The following is a 15,709-nucleotide window of genomic DNA, read 5'->3' as shown; positions in this document are numbered from 1 at the left end:
ATTCTTTGTGTATGTTTTCTTACCATGTGTATAGTGTTCACCTTGTTTGTTTTTTGCTTAAAAGGATAAATAAGAGATATCTTAAAACTGATTATTGGGATGTTTCTGGGCAAGTTAATTCACTTATCTACTAATTTAACTTACAGTGAGGATGGATGCTTAACTTTGAGACACAAACATCAATTATGAAAAAAAGATTTAGTGATGACCACATAGGTAAGAAAACTTTTAGCAGATAATTAAACTGATTAGATTTAGTATTCTATTCTCATACAACATTGGTTAACTAAATTTTCTCTTACCAGTTGATCAGTTGATTTTTCTACCTTTTTCTTGGTTTCCTCTGTAGCCTGCTCTTCCAGAGGAAGATCCCTATTTTAAATGAAAAAGAAAGGTATATTCAGAGCCATCCCCTTACAAAGAACACAATTAAAAATTTTTGATAAATTTGTGCCTGTATTAGTAAAGACTCTAACATATGAATTTTTGCCTGAAACTTTCAAAAGTGTAAACAATACGTACCAAAGCCTGGCAACAGTGGTAGGTGCTATCTCTCTTTAGGGACTCATGATAAAGAAAAGAAATTATTCCAAGTCCTTATTGGATGGTGGCAGAGAGAACAGAAAACTAATGTAAAACAAACACACAATAGATCAAAATAATGAGAAAAATTAACTTTATAGCACTGTTTCAGTGTAAAGGAAAAAAAGGCTGAAAAGATTGACATTTTGTGTGGGCATGCCTGTATGTGTTTAAGAAAATAATTAAGCTTTGGGAAGTGTCTATCTTACACAGTTCTTTTTTTCCAGCTTCTTAGCATCAAAATTATCTGGTTTTCCAAAATGGCTTTTGTAACTGAAGTAGAACAGTATCATATTTAGAAATTATTTAACTATTTCTGTAGAAAGGAATAACAAATTTTGCTTTTGTCATATGCTTGAAATGTGAACATATGCAGTATTGTTTATTGAACCAAAAATTTATTTATAATTTTGCTTTTGCCTACAGACAGAACCATGCCACAAGATTTGAGAACCATAACACAGGGTCACACATGATTTTTTTTTTTTATGATTAAAATATTTGAGCTTTTTTTTTTTAATTTTTTTTTGTTTTGTTTTTTATTTTTTTAATTTTAAAATCTTTATGTAATTTCCTTAATTCTATATGCTAGCAGAGAGAAAACTGAGGTGATAAACCTATCAATTGATTTATTCAGAATTGTACTTTGTAAATATCCTATTTCACTTCACATTTATATACTCATTTGACTGACAATCATTTATCATCTACTATGTGCTAACTGTGTGGATCACAATAAACTGTGGAAGATTCTGAAAGAGATGGGAATACCAGACCACCTGACCTGCCCCTTGAGAAATCTGTATGCAGGTCAGGAAGCAACAGTTAGAACTGGACATGGAACAACAGACTGGTTCCAAATAGGAAAACAAGTACATCAAGGCTGTATATTGTCACCCTGCTTATTTACTAATATGCAGAGTACATCATGAGAAACGCTGGACTGGAAGAAACACAAGCTGGAATCAAGATTGCCAGAAGAAATGTCAATAACCTCAGATATGCAGATGACACCACCCTTATGGCAGAAAGTGAAGAGGAACTAAAAAGCCTCTTGATGAAAGTGAAAGAGGAGAGTGAAAAAGTTGGCGTAAAGCACAACATTCAGAAAATGAAGATCACAGCATCTGGTCCCATCACTTCATGGGAAATAGATGGGTAAACAGTGTCAGACTTTATTTTTCTGGGCTCCAAAATCACTGTAGATGGTGACTGCAGCCATGAAATTAAAAGACGCTTACTCCTTGGAAGAAAAGTTATGACCAACCTAGATAGTATATTCAAAAGCAGAGACATTACTTAGCTGCCTAAGGTCCATCTAGTGAAGGCTATGGTTTTCCCTGTGGTCATGTATGGATGTGAGAGTTGGACTGTGAAGAAGGCTGAGCACCAAAGAATTGATGCTTTTGAACTGTGGTGTTGGAGAAGACTCTTGAGAGTCCCTTGGACTGCAAGGAGATCCAACCAGTCCATTCTGAAGGAGATCAGCCCTGGGATTTCCTTGGAAGGAATGATGCTAAAGCTGAAACTCCAGTACTTTGGCCACCTCACGTGAAGAGTTGACTCATTGGAAAAGACTCTGATGCTGGAAGGGATTGGGAGCAGAAGGAGAAGGGGATGACAGAGGATGAGATGGCTGGATGGCATCACCGACTCAATGGACGTGAGTCTGAGTGAACTCCGGGAGCTGGTGATGGACAGGGAGGCCTGGCGTGCTGCAATTCATGGGGTCGCAAAGAGTCGGACACAACTGAGCGACTGAACTGAACTGATGTGCTAACTGATTTTGTCAGGGGAAACTGGAACAGATAAACAGTACAGAACTGTCTACACAGTGAACGTTACAACAAAAGCTGATTTATACACACAAACAATATTTCACAACAGGAGTCAGTGCCCTTTAAAATGTCATGGTAAAAAGAAACCTGTTAACTGTTTTTTCCTGTACTTCTAAGCCCCATTCATAAAAGGAACACAAGGCATCTGTGTTATCAAGAAAGGAAATGGCAACCCACTCCAGTATTCTTGCCTGGGAAACCCCATGGATGGAGGAGCCTTGGTGGGCTACAGTCCACGGGGTCGCAAAGAGTCAGACATGACTGAGCAACTTCACTCAAGCAGTCTTCTGAAGCCTGTTAAGGTTTGAGAGAGTACAAAATGTTCTCAAAAGGTATATTCTACCTGTTGACTCCACTTTAGGATCATCTACCTCTTAACCCAGTAGTTCTCAGTCCCAGATTTCATGCATATTAAAATTATCTGTGAAGCTTTGGAAACATCCAGATGTCCAAACCCTACTTCAGAACTTCTTAAACAAAAGTGTGGAACGTTAGCTTCTATATGTTCCGTAGGTTCCACAACAAATTTTGATGTAAAAACTTGACTAATCTGCACTTTCTCCACAACATTAAAAGTGCTCTAATAAAAGTTTCTAATGAGATTCTATTTGCTAGCCCAGTAGCTTTGTCTTGGGTCCTCAATAGTGACCCTTTCTGCATTATTTAACATCATACATCATAGACTCCAACCCTCCTTGAAAACCTCTACACCCTTTGCTGCTATTGTGTCTTCTCCTAGCCCCTCAGCTATCCACGTATCAGTTTGTACCACTGGCTATCCCTCTTCCTTCCATTTACCTTATTATTATTTTAATAATATTTACACAGAACTGCATATGTTAACACTATCAAACCATGCTCCCCATGTATTAGATCAGGACGGTACCCAGTGGTCATATATGGCATCTACTTTACTTTATTGATGGGTAAATTACTGCCCAGAGAAGTCATACACTAGAAAGCAGCAAAGCTAAAACAAAGTGTAAGACTAGTTTTCTTTTCTTTTCTTTTTTTTTTTTTTGCTATTCTGCTACTTCTACCATCTGTGTACTTTATTCTGCTGCTGGGAAAAGCTGAAATTTTGCTATAATAATAAACCTGAAATATACATACATAGCATATAGTAATATTCGTTATTTATCCCTCTTTCTTCTTACTATATTTTCTGTTTAAATCAATCTCATTTATGCCCAGAATGAAAAGTGAAAGTGAAGTCGCTCAGTCGTGTCCGACTCTTTGTGACCTCGTGCACTGTAGCCTATCAGGCTCCTCTGTCCATGGGATTTTCCAGGCAAGAGTGCTGGAGTGGATTGCCATTTCCTTCTCCAGGGGCTCTTCCCGACCCAGGAATCGAACCCGGGTCTCCCGCATCGCAGGCAGACGCTTTGCCGTGGGAGCCATCAGGAAAGCCCATGAATAAACACCCTCAAATAGGAATTAGGTTCTTCTTATTCACTATTTTTACCTTCAAGTCTCCAGCTCAACATCTGATATAAAGTAGGCACTCAAATATTTACTGAATGTATGAATATACAAACAAATAAGTAAGCAAACTTCCATGAATTCAAATAGTAACCCATTCCAATGATTCACAAATCTGTATCTGCAACCTTAATTGTTCTTTGATGTTACAGCTACATATTTCCATCCACCTATTTAACAATCTCTGTACGACCATCTTAGCGACACCTCAATCTGCTCATATCTAAAGTTGAACTCATTATCTGTCCTCTCTTACTTTCTCAACACACATTAAAACTGTTCTTTTGTGATCTCCATGTTACTTAACAGTACATATTTCCCTGTGATCATTAGAAACCTTCAACCTATCTCTACTTCTCCTCTGCCCCTTTTCTCATAACTCTGCACAAAATAAAGCTAACTCCTTATCAGGTGTCAAACTCCTCCCCAAGAATTTATCTTGAATACTTTTTTCTTGCTGTTTCCTCAGCTAAACCACCTCCCACGTGCCCTGCTTCTACATTCATCAAAAGCCATCTTTATCCTTTAAAGCTCAGTCCAAATGTCACTTTGTAAAAACCCACTGAACCCCTCAGTCAATAATTAGTGTTTCATTCTATATATAGCCACAGCATTTCTACTCTAATACTTACGCATGCATTTTGCCTAAAGATAAGACAATTTTTTATATATCTTCTGACTACATTATAATTCTAAGTTGTTGTTCAATCGCTAAGTCATGTCCAACTCTTTGCAACCCCGTGGATTGTAGTACACCAGGCTCCTCTGTCCTCCACTATCTCCCAGAGATTGCTCAAATTCATGTCCACTGAGTCAGCGATGCTATCTAAGTACACATATTTTATTTTAGTCTTATTCCCTAAGTGTCAAGGAGGTAATTAAATAGTTGCAAAACCACCACACTGCTTATTATATAAGACAGGGCAAGGTGGGAAGGAGATCTCCGATACTAACCAGCTCTTTACTATTTTATGGGAAAGGTCTAAGCAGGATGAACTTTCCCTAACTGGAGGGGACAGATTGACATTTAGCCTAGGCCCAGTTGAACCACTCAGTAGTCTTCTGTGTTATACTAAGGCTACTTTATATAAAATGGAAAAAATAATAGCATCCTCTCTTAGAGTTGTTATGAGGTTTATATGGGTTAAGGTTTGTAAAAGCATTCAAAACAATGCATGGCAGAAAGTAAGTCTATTTAGCGTTTCTTGCTTGGTCGTGTTCAACTCTTTGCAACCCCATGGACTATACCCAGCAAGACTCCTCTGTTCATGGAATTCTCCAGATGAGAATACTGGAGTGGGTATCCATTTTCTTCTCCAGGGGATCTTTCTGACCCAGGGATCAAACCCAGGTCTCCCACATTGCAGGCAGATTCTTTACCATCTGAGCCACCAAGGAAGCCCCAAATCTATTTAAGAGCTTATTAAATGATAAATAAAACATTACTTTGTTGTGAATGTCCCCAGTATGGCAAGCTATAGCACATCAACTCTTAGCTATTGAGTCAGGATCTAAGTCCTCAGAGAAATTTTCTAAAATTAGATTTTACCCAGTTTACATCCTCTACTAAAAAACTGTTAAGTTGTCTTGAAGTATAAGGGTATCTCATTCACACTAGCTTCTCAAAATTTTGTGAGAAAGGCAAATGTGTCTTCAGAATGTAACACCTACAGTCAGTTTTTGTCAAGCCCATCCCTTACCTCACAAAAAATTCTTCTGGTAGAGAATCCATACTGCATAATATTCTTATGCAAGTCTTATTCCAAGGCTTGAAGACTGACTTTTATGACTGCTGTTTAAAGCTGTAAGGAAAGTAATGTTTTTAGTAGAAGGGTAGGAGGATTTCATTCTTTTTCCCCACTATTTAAATAGTATATAATCATTAAAGAAAATTTTGAAATTGCTATAAAAAGAAAGTGAAATCACATAGTTTCATCATCTAAACATAAATATTATAAATCATTGCCTATGTGTTAATATACTTTGTTCCAAGAATAAGTATATTTTACCAATTTGTAATCATATTGAATATGGAATACACCACAGTAGCTTCTTCACTGAATTATATCAAAAGCACCTTTCATGTTATTTTATACTCCTAGTAAACATTCTCAATGGCTACATAACAGTTGATTGACTATGGTTTCCTTAGTCATTTCCTGATAGTCGAACATTTAGTGTTTACCATTTTTTTCAATATAAATAATTAGTACGGTGATAAACTCCATTGCCTGTAATGGGATTAGTTCCTTATGATAAATCCTCAGAAATAGATTTCCTAGGTCAAAGACACAAATATTTTAAGCCACTAGGTTGCATATTGCTAAATGGCTTCCCAAATGATTTGTAATAATTTATTTCCCAGTTATAAGAAGTACCTTTTTAACACAATCTTTTTTTTTCTTTAACTGAAGGATAACTGCTTTACAGAATCGTGTTGGTTTCTGCCAACCCTCAACATTTCTCTTGGTCTAAAAATAACATTTTGGAGAAGGAAATGGCAACCCACTCCAGTATTCTTGCCTGAAAAATTCCATGGATGGAGAAGCCTGGAAAGCTACAGTCCATGGGGTCACAAAGAGTCAGACAAGACTGAGTGATCTCACAGAAAGACAGAAAAAATAACATTTAGCTACTATTCTTCAAAACTGCATGAATCTCTATTAATAGGAGACAAGAGATGTGAAGAACTCTTGCATATTCTCTGATTCAAATATCATTGGATGTTGTGAATGTTTCTTGAAGAAAAAAAATACTGCGGCAAAATATATGAAAACTAAAGGGGAATAAAGTATCATTAGCATATCTACATCCTTTATTATTGCTCTCTAATTTAACTATCCCAAAGCCAATTCTTCCAAAATCAGTCCCATTTGATCTATTTTACTGAGGGTTCAGGTCTCCAAAATCTATTGCCATCTGTTATGCTGGCTTCCCTTTCTGGTCCCACTATACACAAGCTGAGTAAAAGTATTACAATAAAAGTATATAAAACTATTGCATGGTTCAGTTCAGTTCAGTTCAGTCCCTCAGTTGAGTCCGACTCTTTGCGACCCCATGAATCGCAGCACGCCAGGCCTCCCTGTCCATCACCAATTCCTGGAGGTTACTCAAACTCATGTCCATTGAGTCGGTGATGCCATCCAACCACCTCATCCTCTGTCGTCCCCTTCTCCTCTCACCTTCAATCTTTCCCAGCATCAGGGTCTTTTCAAATGAGTCAGTTCTTCGCATCAGAGCATGGTGCTCTGGGACAAAGAAAGAAATGATTCTATCTATATTCTGTATTTGACTTAGCTTCCCTGTTCCCTGGTGGCTCAGACAGTAAAGCGTCTGCCTACAATGTGGGAGACCCGGGTTCGATCCCTGGATAGGGAAGGTCCTCTGGAGAAGGAAATGGCAACCCACTCAGGTACTCTTGCCTGGAAAATCCCATGGGAGGAGCCTGGTAGGCTACAGTGCACGGGGTCGTAAAAAGTTGGACACAACCGAGCAACTTTACCTCCTATCTTCTCACATGATAAAGAATTTGCCTGCAATGCGGGAAACCCAGGTTTGATCCCTGCATGTGGAAGATCCCCTGGAGAAGGGAATGGCAACCCACTCCAGTATTCTTGCCTGGAGAATGCCATGGACAGAGGAGCCTGGCAGGCTACAGTCCATGGGGCTCCTAAGAGTCAGACACGAATGAGCGAGTAACACATACCAACTCTCAGTTACACAAAAAGGCTTGAGAAACAAGGATAATTCTCTAACAATTCAATGCTAACTGATATTTCTTAATCAACTACAAATGCAAAGATTTACACAGACTTCCACTAAACTTCCTCATTTAAAATGGAGCTTTCTAACACCCATTTCCTGAACATACCTAATAAAACACTTCTTGCTGTCAGTATTTACATAACTTGCCTATACAATCTAGTTCTCCTGGATATATTGTTTTGTACTTTTAGTCTTATTTCAAAAACTCTGTATACAAAGTCATATGCCTATTAAAATTTGCATTCTCTATTCAAATACAAAGATATAAACTAAAGCCAATAATGAAGCAGAGAAAGGTTAGATAAAACTTGCTATTCTTTCACACAAACTCAGATCTGCTTTATCTCTTAATAAAGCTGTACAGAAAAGGACATGGCTTTGAAAATTGTAGGACTGTGATCAAACTGATCTTATGGTTTCTTTACTGCTGCTGCTGCTAAGTCGCTTCAGTCGCGTTCAACTCTGTGCGACCCCATAGACGGCAGCCCACCAGACTCCCCCGTTTCTGGGATTCTCCAGGCAAGAACACTGGAGTGGCTTGCCATGTCCTTCTCCAATGCATGAAAGTGAAAAGTGAAAGTGAAGCCACTCAGTCGTGTTCAACTCTTAGCGAATCCATGGACTACAGCCTACCCGGCTCCTCCCATGGGATTTTCCAGGGAAGAGTACTGGAGTGGGTTGTCATTGCCTTCTCCAGTGGTTTAACTTCCCTGTTATTTTAATTACAAAAAAAAAAAAAAGAAAAACTGACATTATTTCATGGCCAGAGCATACAAAGTATACCTTTCCCAGAAAAAATAATCCTCTCATTTTCTGAATTTAAAAGCTCAGGCCTGGATATTCCCCTTTCTGGTAAGCTCTCCTTCAGTTAGTAGCCATTTGCATAGATCACAGTGAGGCTGAAAAGGAGGAAAATCCTCTGGCAATAAGGCAGAGAGAATGGACGGCCTCTACTAAGCTATTCAGTGTTCAGTTTGAAAAAGAAAACATTATAAAATTAATCAATAAATTAAAATGTATTTGGATCCTAAATTAAGAGTTTTAAAAGGCTAATGGCTTTCTGTTTCAGCCTGCTTTAAAATACAATCTGATATCAATCTCTGTGGTGAAAGGTTTTCCAGGAGACAGGGTCTTTCAGTTCAGTTCAGTTGCTCAGTCATGTCCAACTCTTTCTGACCCCATGGACTGCAGCACGCCAGGCATCCCTGTCCCTTCACCAACTCCCGGAAACTACTCAAACTCATGTCCACCACGTCGGTGATGCCATCCAACCATCTCATCCTCTGTCATCCCCTTCTCCTCCCACTTTCAATCTTTACCAGCATCAGGGTCTTTTCAAATGAGTTGGTTCTTCATCTCAGGTGGCCAAAGTGTTGGAGTTTCAGCTTCAGCATCAATCCTTCCAATGAATACTCAGGACTGATTTCCTTTCGGATGGACTGGTTGGGTCTCCTTGGAGTCCAAGGGACTCTCAAGAGTCATCTCTAACACCACAGTTCAAAAGCATCAATTCTTCAGCACTCAGCTTTGTTTATAGTCCAACTCACATCTATACATGACTACTGGAAAAACCATAGCTTTGACTAGATGGACATTTGTTAGCAAAGTAACGTTTCTGCTTTTTAATATGCTGTCTAGGTTGGCCATAGCTTTTCTTCTAAGGAGCAAACATCTTTTAATTTCATGGCTGCAGTCACCATCTGCAGTGATTTTGGAGCCCCAAAGATAGTCTCTCACCGTTTCCATTGTTTCCCCATCAATTTGCCATGAAGTGATGGAACCAGATGCCATGATCTTAGTTTTCTGAATGCTGAGTTTTAAGCCAACTTTTTCACTCTCCTCTTTCACTTTCATCAAGAGGCTCTTTAGTTCTTCTTTGCTTTCTGCCATAAGGGTGGTGTCATCTGCATATCTGAGGTTATTGATATTTCTCCTAGCAATCTTGATTTCAGCTTGTGCTTCATCCAGCCTGGCATTTCACATGATGCACTCTGCATATAATAAGTAGGGTGACAATATACAGCCTTGATGTTTGATGTACTCCTTTTCTGATTAAGAGCCAGTCTGTTGTTCCATGTCCAGTTCTAACTGTGGCTTCTTGACCTGCATACAGATTTCTCAGAAGGCAGGTCAGGTGGTCTGGTATTCCCATCTCTTTCAGAATTTTCCACAGTTAGTTATGATCCACACAATCAAAGCCTTTGGCATAGTCAATAAAGCAGAAGTAGATATTTTCCTGGAACTCTCTTGCTTTTTCGATGATCCAGTGGATGCTGGCAATTTGATCTCTGGTTCCTCTGTCTTTTCTAAATCCAGTTTGAACATTTAGAAGTTTACGGTTCATGTACTGTTGAAACCTGGCTTGGAGAATTTTTAGCATTACTTTGCTAACGTAATGATGAGATGAGTGCAACTGTGTGGTAGTTTGAACATTCTTTGGCATTGTCTTTCTTTGGGATTGGAATGAAAACTGACCTTTTCCAGTCCTGCGGCCACTGCGGTTTTCCAGATTTGCTGGCATATTGTGTCAAGCACTTTCACAGCATCATCTTTTAGGATTTGAAATAGCTCAACTGGAATGCCATACCTCCACTAGCTTTGTTCGTAGTGATGCTTCCTAAGGCCCACTTGACTTCACATTCCAGGAGGTCTGGCTCTTGATGAGTGATCACACCATTGTGGTTATCTGGGTCATGAAGACCTTTTATGTATAGTTCTGTGTATTCTTGCCACCTCTTCTTAATTTCTATGGTGAAAGGTTTTCCAGGAGAATTGATCATTAATCCCATCATTTCCCAGAAGCTGAGCTGCCATGTGGCAAGCCCCACAGGCAACACCAGCAGCAGCAGCACTTTACAGCCTTTCCTGGGAAGGAAGGTATATATGCCTAGCAACAGAAAGGAAGCAGCCAGCCTGTAAAGTTACCACTGTACTTCTGAAATAATCAAAACTTCTCATTATTCTAGAAGGGGCTAAAGGAAACTTATAAAATCAGGGTTAATATGGGGGAAAGGGTGAATCCAGCTTCCCCATGTGTATTCATTTCAATAGACTTTCCTGTCAGCAGGAAATGAAACATTTACTCTGCCTTTATGGAATTGAGGAACTGCCCTTCCAACAGGAACTATTCAGTTCTGGGTGGCTGACCACAGGGCAAGCTAAAGTTCAGTGTTGATCTAAAGCACACCTTTATCCACTAACCAAAATGATTTTATCTGCATGTTGCTATACTGGTTGAAAATAAGATATTGCCATCCATATCTTGAGGCAGCAAAATATCTTCTTTACTGTTCCCCCTTTCTGAACTTCCAGTTCCCACTTTTTCTCTCATGGAATTATAACAAGCTTTTTTAAATTTAAGAGTTTCCTTTCCCTATTTTTAAAGCTTTGCTATTCACATCAAAGTAGGCACAACTATTGTTTATAATCTTTTAATCATTCATTTAAACATTTACCTTGTAGCACTGTCAACTCCTTAAACTGTATATACTTACGCTGTCTTTATATCCACTTAAATCCACTTAACTCTGTTACTTGACCAAGTTAGAGGCTCCACCTGGCCAACAAGTTTACATTTCAATGTATGGGTGGATGTCCTACGGTCCCATGAATTTGCTAGCCTTGTCAGTTGTGGCACTTACAGATAACACATTGCCAGGTGGGAAAAGTGCATAAGAACAGTGTAAAAAAAGCAGTAAAAATAAAGTTCATTTTTCTTAATGCTACTAGCTTGAAAAAAAAAAATATTGGGCTGGGTAAATCTTGGTTATGAGAAGTTGTCCTATGCATTTTTAGGATGTTCAGAAACATGCCTAGCTAGCCAGTATATGACAGTAGCAACTCTCTCTCACCTCTCAGCCCCACTGCAGCAATCAAAAACGTCACCAAACACTGCCAGATGTCTTTCGGGGACAAAACTGCCCACAGCTCAGAAACTACCTAATTAAATGAATTAAAATGAAAGACTAACTAAATGAACACAGATTGTTCTCAGCAATTAAAAAAAAAATCCTGTGATTAGATATCATGTATGTGTGTGTGTGCTCAGCCACGTCTGACTCTTTATCACCCCATGGAATGTAGCTTGCCAGGCTCTTCTGTCCATGGAATTCTCCAGGCAAGAATACTGGAGAGGGTTGCCTTTTCCTACTCCAGGGGATCTTCTGGACTCAGGTATCAGGTATAAACACAACAAACCATTTGTCTACAAGAAGGAGAAATTATAAAGTATCTCATTTAGTTTCCAGCAGTGTGAAAAGTTGAGAGGTTGCACAGGATTCGTAGCTAAGAGCACAAGAGACATTGCAGCCAGTTTACAAGAGTATACAAATCAGCTTCAACATGTATTAACCATGAAACCTTAAGTGGAATGAATATCTCTGTACTTTTGTTTCCTTATCTGAAAGATAGGGGAAAAGTTGATCCATGATTCACAGGGTGGTTGCAAAGAGTAAATGCTTTAAAACATGTAACTGAACATAGTAAGGACTGTATTTGTTACTATCATCATCTTCATTTAATTTCATTTAAATTTATGGCAAAATCAGTTCACTTTCCTTCCAATTCTCTACCTTGGAGAAAAGCTATTATATGAAAAGGAATAGTAATAATGAGACTTAAGAAAATGGGTCAAAAACATCTTTCAAATATATCCTACATGATAACAACTGGCAGTTTAATCTGCATATATTTGGCACCTTGCAGTTTTCATACCAACACATATGAATCTGCCATATTCTTTAAACTGCATGATATGCCATTGTATAAATGAATCTATTTACCAGACCACTACTGATAAATACTTCAATTGTATCCAGTTTGTGTTTGTATGTGGGGTTTTTTTTTTTTTTTTTTGGTATTATAAACAATGCTGCAATAAAGAATCCTGAACATGCAACTTGGTCAGATTTTGAAAGCTACTTTACAAAGCTGGGTTTCTATTTCAGCACTGAAGTAAATGTATTTCAGGTCTGTTACTAAAGCAAATTCTGACAATGCTAGTTATCACTTCTGCTAGACTTTACCAAAAGAATTCTAAAACACTCCTGTAAATGGAGATGTGGGATGTTCTGGCCACATACAGTACAGTAACCACTCCAAGGCTGAAAAAACTATGAAGAGGACACTTTCTAGGAATAACTCAAGACATTTTTATGGGAGTTTCTTTGAACCAAAATTTTAACTATTATTAATCTATGTCTGCTAGTCAAATAGAAACAGCTATTCTTGGTGGCTTTGGAAAGAGTAAAGCAGTTTTGTGGCTTCAGCACTCTCACATGTGAGACAGTAAACAAGAAGGGCTAAAGACATCAGTTTAAACTCAAAGAATAACAGACTGTACAATTAATTTGTTATTGGCTGTCTGAAGAATGGCCAAAATATACTGATTATTTGATTTTCTAATTTTCCATTTATTTCTTCCATTTTTTATTTATTTAGGTTCTTGGCAAAGACTCAAAATGAACATGTGCAAGACAAGAGAATCCATTGCAATGCTGGAGACCTGGGTTCAATCCCTGGGTTTGGAAGATCATCTAGAGAAGGGAATGGCTACCCACTCCAGTATTCTGGCCTGGAGAATTCCATGACAGAGGAGCCTGGGGGGCTACAGTCCATGGGGTCACAAAGACACAACAGCGACTTTCACTTTGGCAAGGCCTCAAAATGAACATACCTACACAAGGGAAGCCAAAATATCATTTTCCCCCAAGGAAAAAATATATAGTTTGCTTAAGTAAACTCCAAGACTGATTGATGATGGTTGGAAAATCTTTGCAAAAGTTATCAGAAACCAAAGATATTATCTGTCTGAAAAGATCATTGTTGGCACTATCTGGCAGATCACACCAGGACACAAGAAAATAGCAATGCACACCCAATGCCCCATCCTTACAAATCTGCCAATATAGGGAACAACCTTGCCAAAATTAGCATCTTGTCTGAAGCCAGTATTTAATTCTCTTCAGACCTATTCAGTCATTTACTCCTGAACTTACACAAGCAAATTTGCAGAATATATATATATATATATATATATATGCTATAAATATTTGGAATGTATCTATTATAAATATGCACAGGTTAGAATTCACCTGAAAAAAATACAAATATTAAACAATCCATCAGTTTCAGGTTACTCACAGGTAGCACTGCGAAAACCATGCTATTCAAAAATGCAGCTAGGACTGCTGGAAGGACCATTTGTTAAGCAAACTCTCCAAAAGTGGGACATTTGCAGTCATTTAAAAATATTACATTGTCATTACAGTTGTTAGACAATAATGGAAAAAAAAAGATATGACAGACTGTTAAGACATGACGCATATAGAGATGACGATCAAGCAGGGAATGGAGAATACAATATATAGTTGACTCTCCCACCACCAACGAACCTACCCAAATCTAACTTTATCCTCCATCAAGGTTACAGATTTTGGAGAAGTCTCCAATTTTTCGGATCACATACTTCTAAAGAAGCAAATCTGAAAATACAATGAAAATATATGGCTAGCAACTCATTTATGCTATTAATGCTATTGTAAGTACTACTATAAAATAAAAAGAGTAAGACTAAAATAAGTAAAAACAAAAGTTCTAACATTTGTTCCCACACTGTAATAGTCAGTTTCACATATCTAAGGCGTGCATACTCTACTTTGAACTCCCATTTCAGAAAATGACTTCACATTTTAATTCAGGAAAAAAATATATACCCCTTTCATGATCTTGATAATTTCTAGTTCCTAAAAGACTAGAAAATTTTAAATGAGATATGCAGAAGACACTGCTCTGCACAGAGGCTTTCAACAAATACTAGTTATAATTTAAAATGATTACTGTAACTTAACTTAAAAGTGTGCCATTTCATGTTTACTTATCTATAAAATTAGATTCAGAAACAATGGATAGCACTTTTAAAAAAATCAAAAGTTTTGGGGATATGAAATTAGATGTGAAAATGTGGGACAAAACATTTACCCAAATTATCCATTCCTTGTATTCTTAACTTAGAATTGAAGTCTGTGAAATGTACATTAAATAAAATCAGGAACTGTTTCAAAAGTGAGAAAGTTAATTCTACGGTTTGGTAAGTCATTTACAGATTAGCTTAATCATATATGGTTGGGAAAGAAACCAGGAAGAAAACTAATTGTAAATGGAGAATAATTTTGGTTTATTTAGGTTTCCTGGCTTTGTGATAGAAGGTAAAAATGAGAGTTGACACTAACTGTACAGACCGTTTTCTGGCCCTGCATAAAGGCTAAAATCAATTTAATATCAGTACATATTTGAATTGTTTTAATTGTACTGGGGACATAGTATCCAAATGACCTCATGTCTAGACCTCTGCCAATTTTCTACCATTGATTTCTTTGTCTTGTATCTTTGGAACCTGGGCCAACAGGATTTTTTTCTACCTGCTGTTTATACCTATTGAATAATCTCTCAGTTTTAGACTTGGCCTCATGCTCTATCATGGAAGTCCCACAGAGTCACAAATTTTTTTTTCTTTTTCTAAATCCCTTGCTACATCCCCAGTGCCTAGTACCTGGCATACTTCAAGCATTCAATACTGATATAAAGAATAAAGAAACCGATCCTTCCTCATACTTCAAGTCCTCTGAAGGCAGAAATAAAGAGTGAAACCTGTATACAGATAAAGACTTCCTTCTCTGTTGACCTCGAGTCCACCTTCACAAGTTGCAAGCAGCCCAAATGCTACAGGTAACAGGAATCCCTACAGACAACCACAGGGTAAACATAGGTCCCCTGTCCTCTGGCAACTACTTCTCAGTGTTTTTGTTTGTTTTTCCACATCTCTCCAACCTCTAAATATTTTAGTTCTTTGGGGTTCAGTCTTTTCTACCCTACTCACCCCATGCCATTTAGTCTTGAGGCTTTACATTTTTATCTCTGGCCTTGACCACTCCCTTGACTACAAATAATATATTGAACAGCCCACTCAACAGCTTCCAGATGTCTAATAGATACCTCACCATAACTGAGCTTGAGTTCTGGATATCTCCCCTTCCCTAGAAAAC

General features: G+C 38.0%; 1 protein-coding gene across 4 annotated transcripts in view; it reads right to left on the bottom strand.

Annotated features, from left to right (window-relative positions):
- The window catches only part of DZIP3 (DAZ interacting zinc finger protein 3), a 116,325-nt gene that overhangs the window by 95,623 nt on the left and 4,993 nt on the right, over nt 1–15,709 (bottom strand). For all 4 annotated transcript variants that reach the window (XM_018063563.1, XM_018063737.1, XM_018063598.1 and 1 more), the window contains exons 2-4: nt 14,064–14,149; nt 5,603–5,704; nt 303–372 (exon numbers count right to left, since the gene is read on the bottom strand). In XM_018063563.1, the coding sequence (XP_017919052.1) occupies nt 303–372; nt 5,603–5,634 (102 nt within the window). In that variant the 5' untranslated portion in view covers nt 5,635–5,704; nt 14,064–14,149. The remainder of the gene's footprint in view (nt 1–302; nt 373–5,602; nt 5,705–14,063; nt 14,150–15,709) is intronic.

Source organism: Capra hircus, chromosome 1, assembly GCF_001704415.2.
Source record: "Capra hircus breed San Clemente chromosome 1, ASM170441v1, whole genome shotgun sequence".
Taxonomy (NCBI): Eukaryota; Metazoa; Chordata; class Mammalia; order Artiodactyla; family Bovidae; genus Capra; species Capra hircus.
Note: the sequence above shows the minus strand (reverse complement) of the source record. Positions and strands in the feature narration are given on the sequence as shown.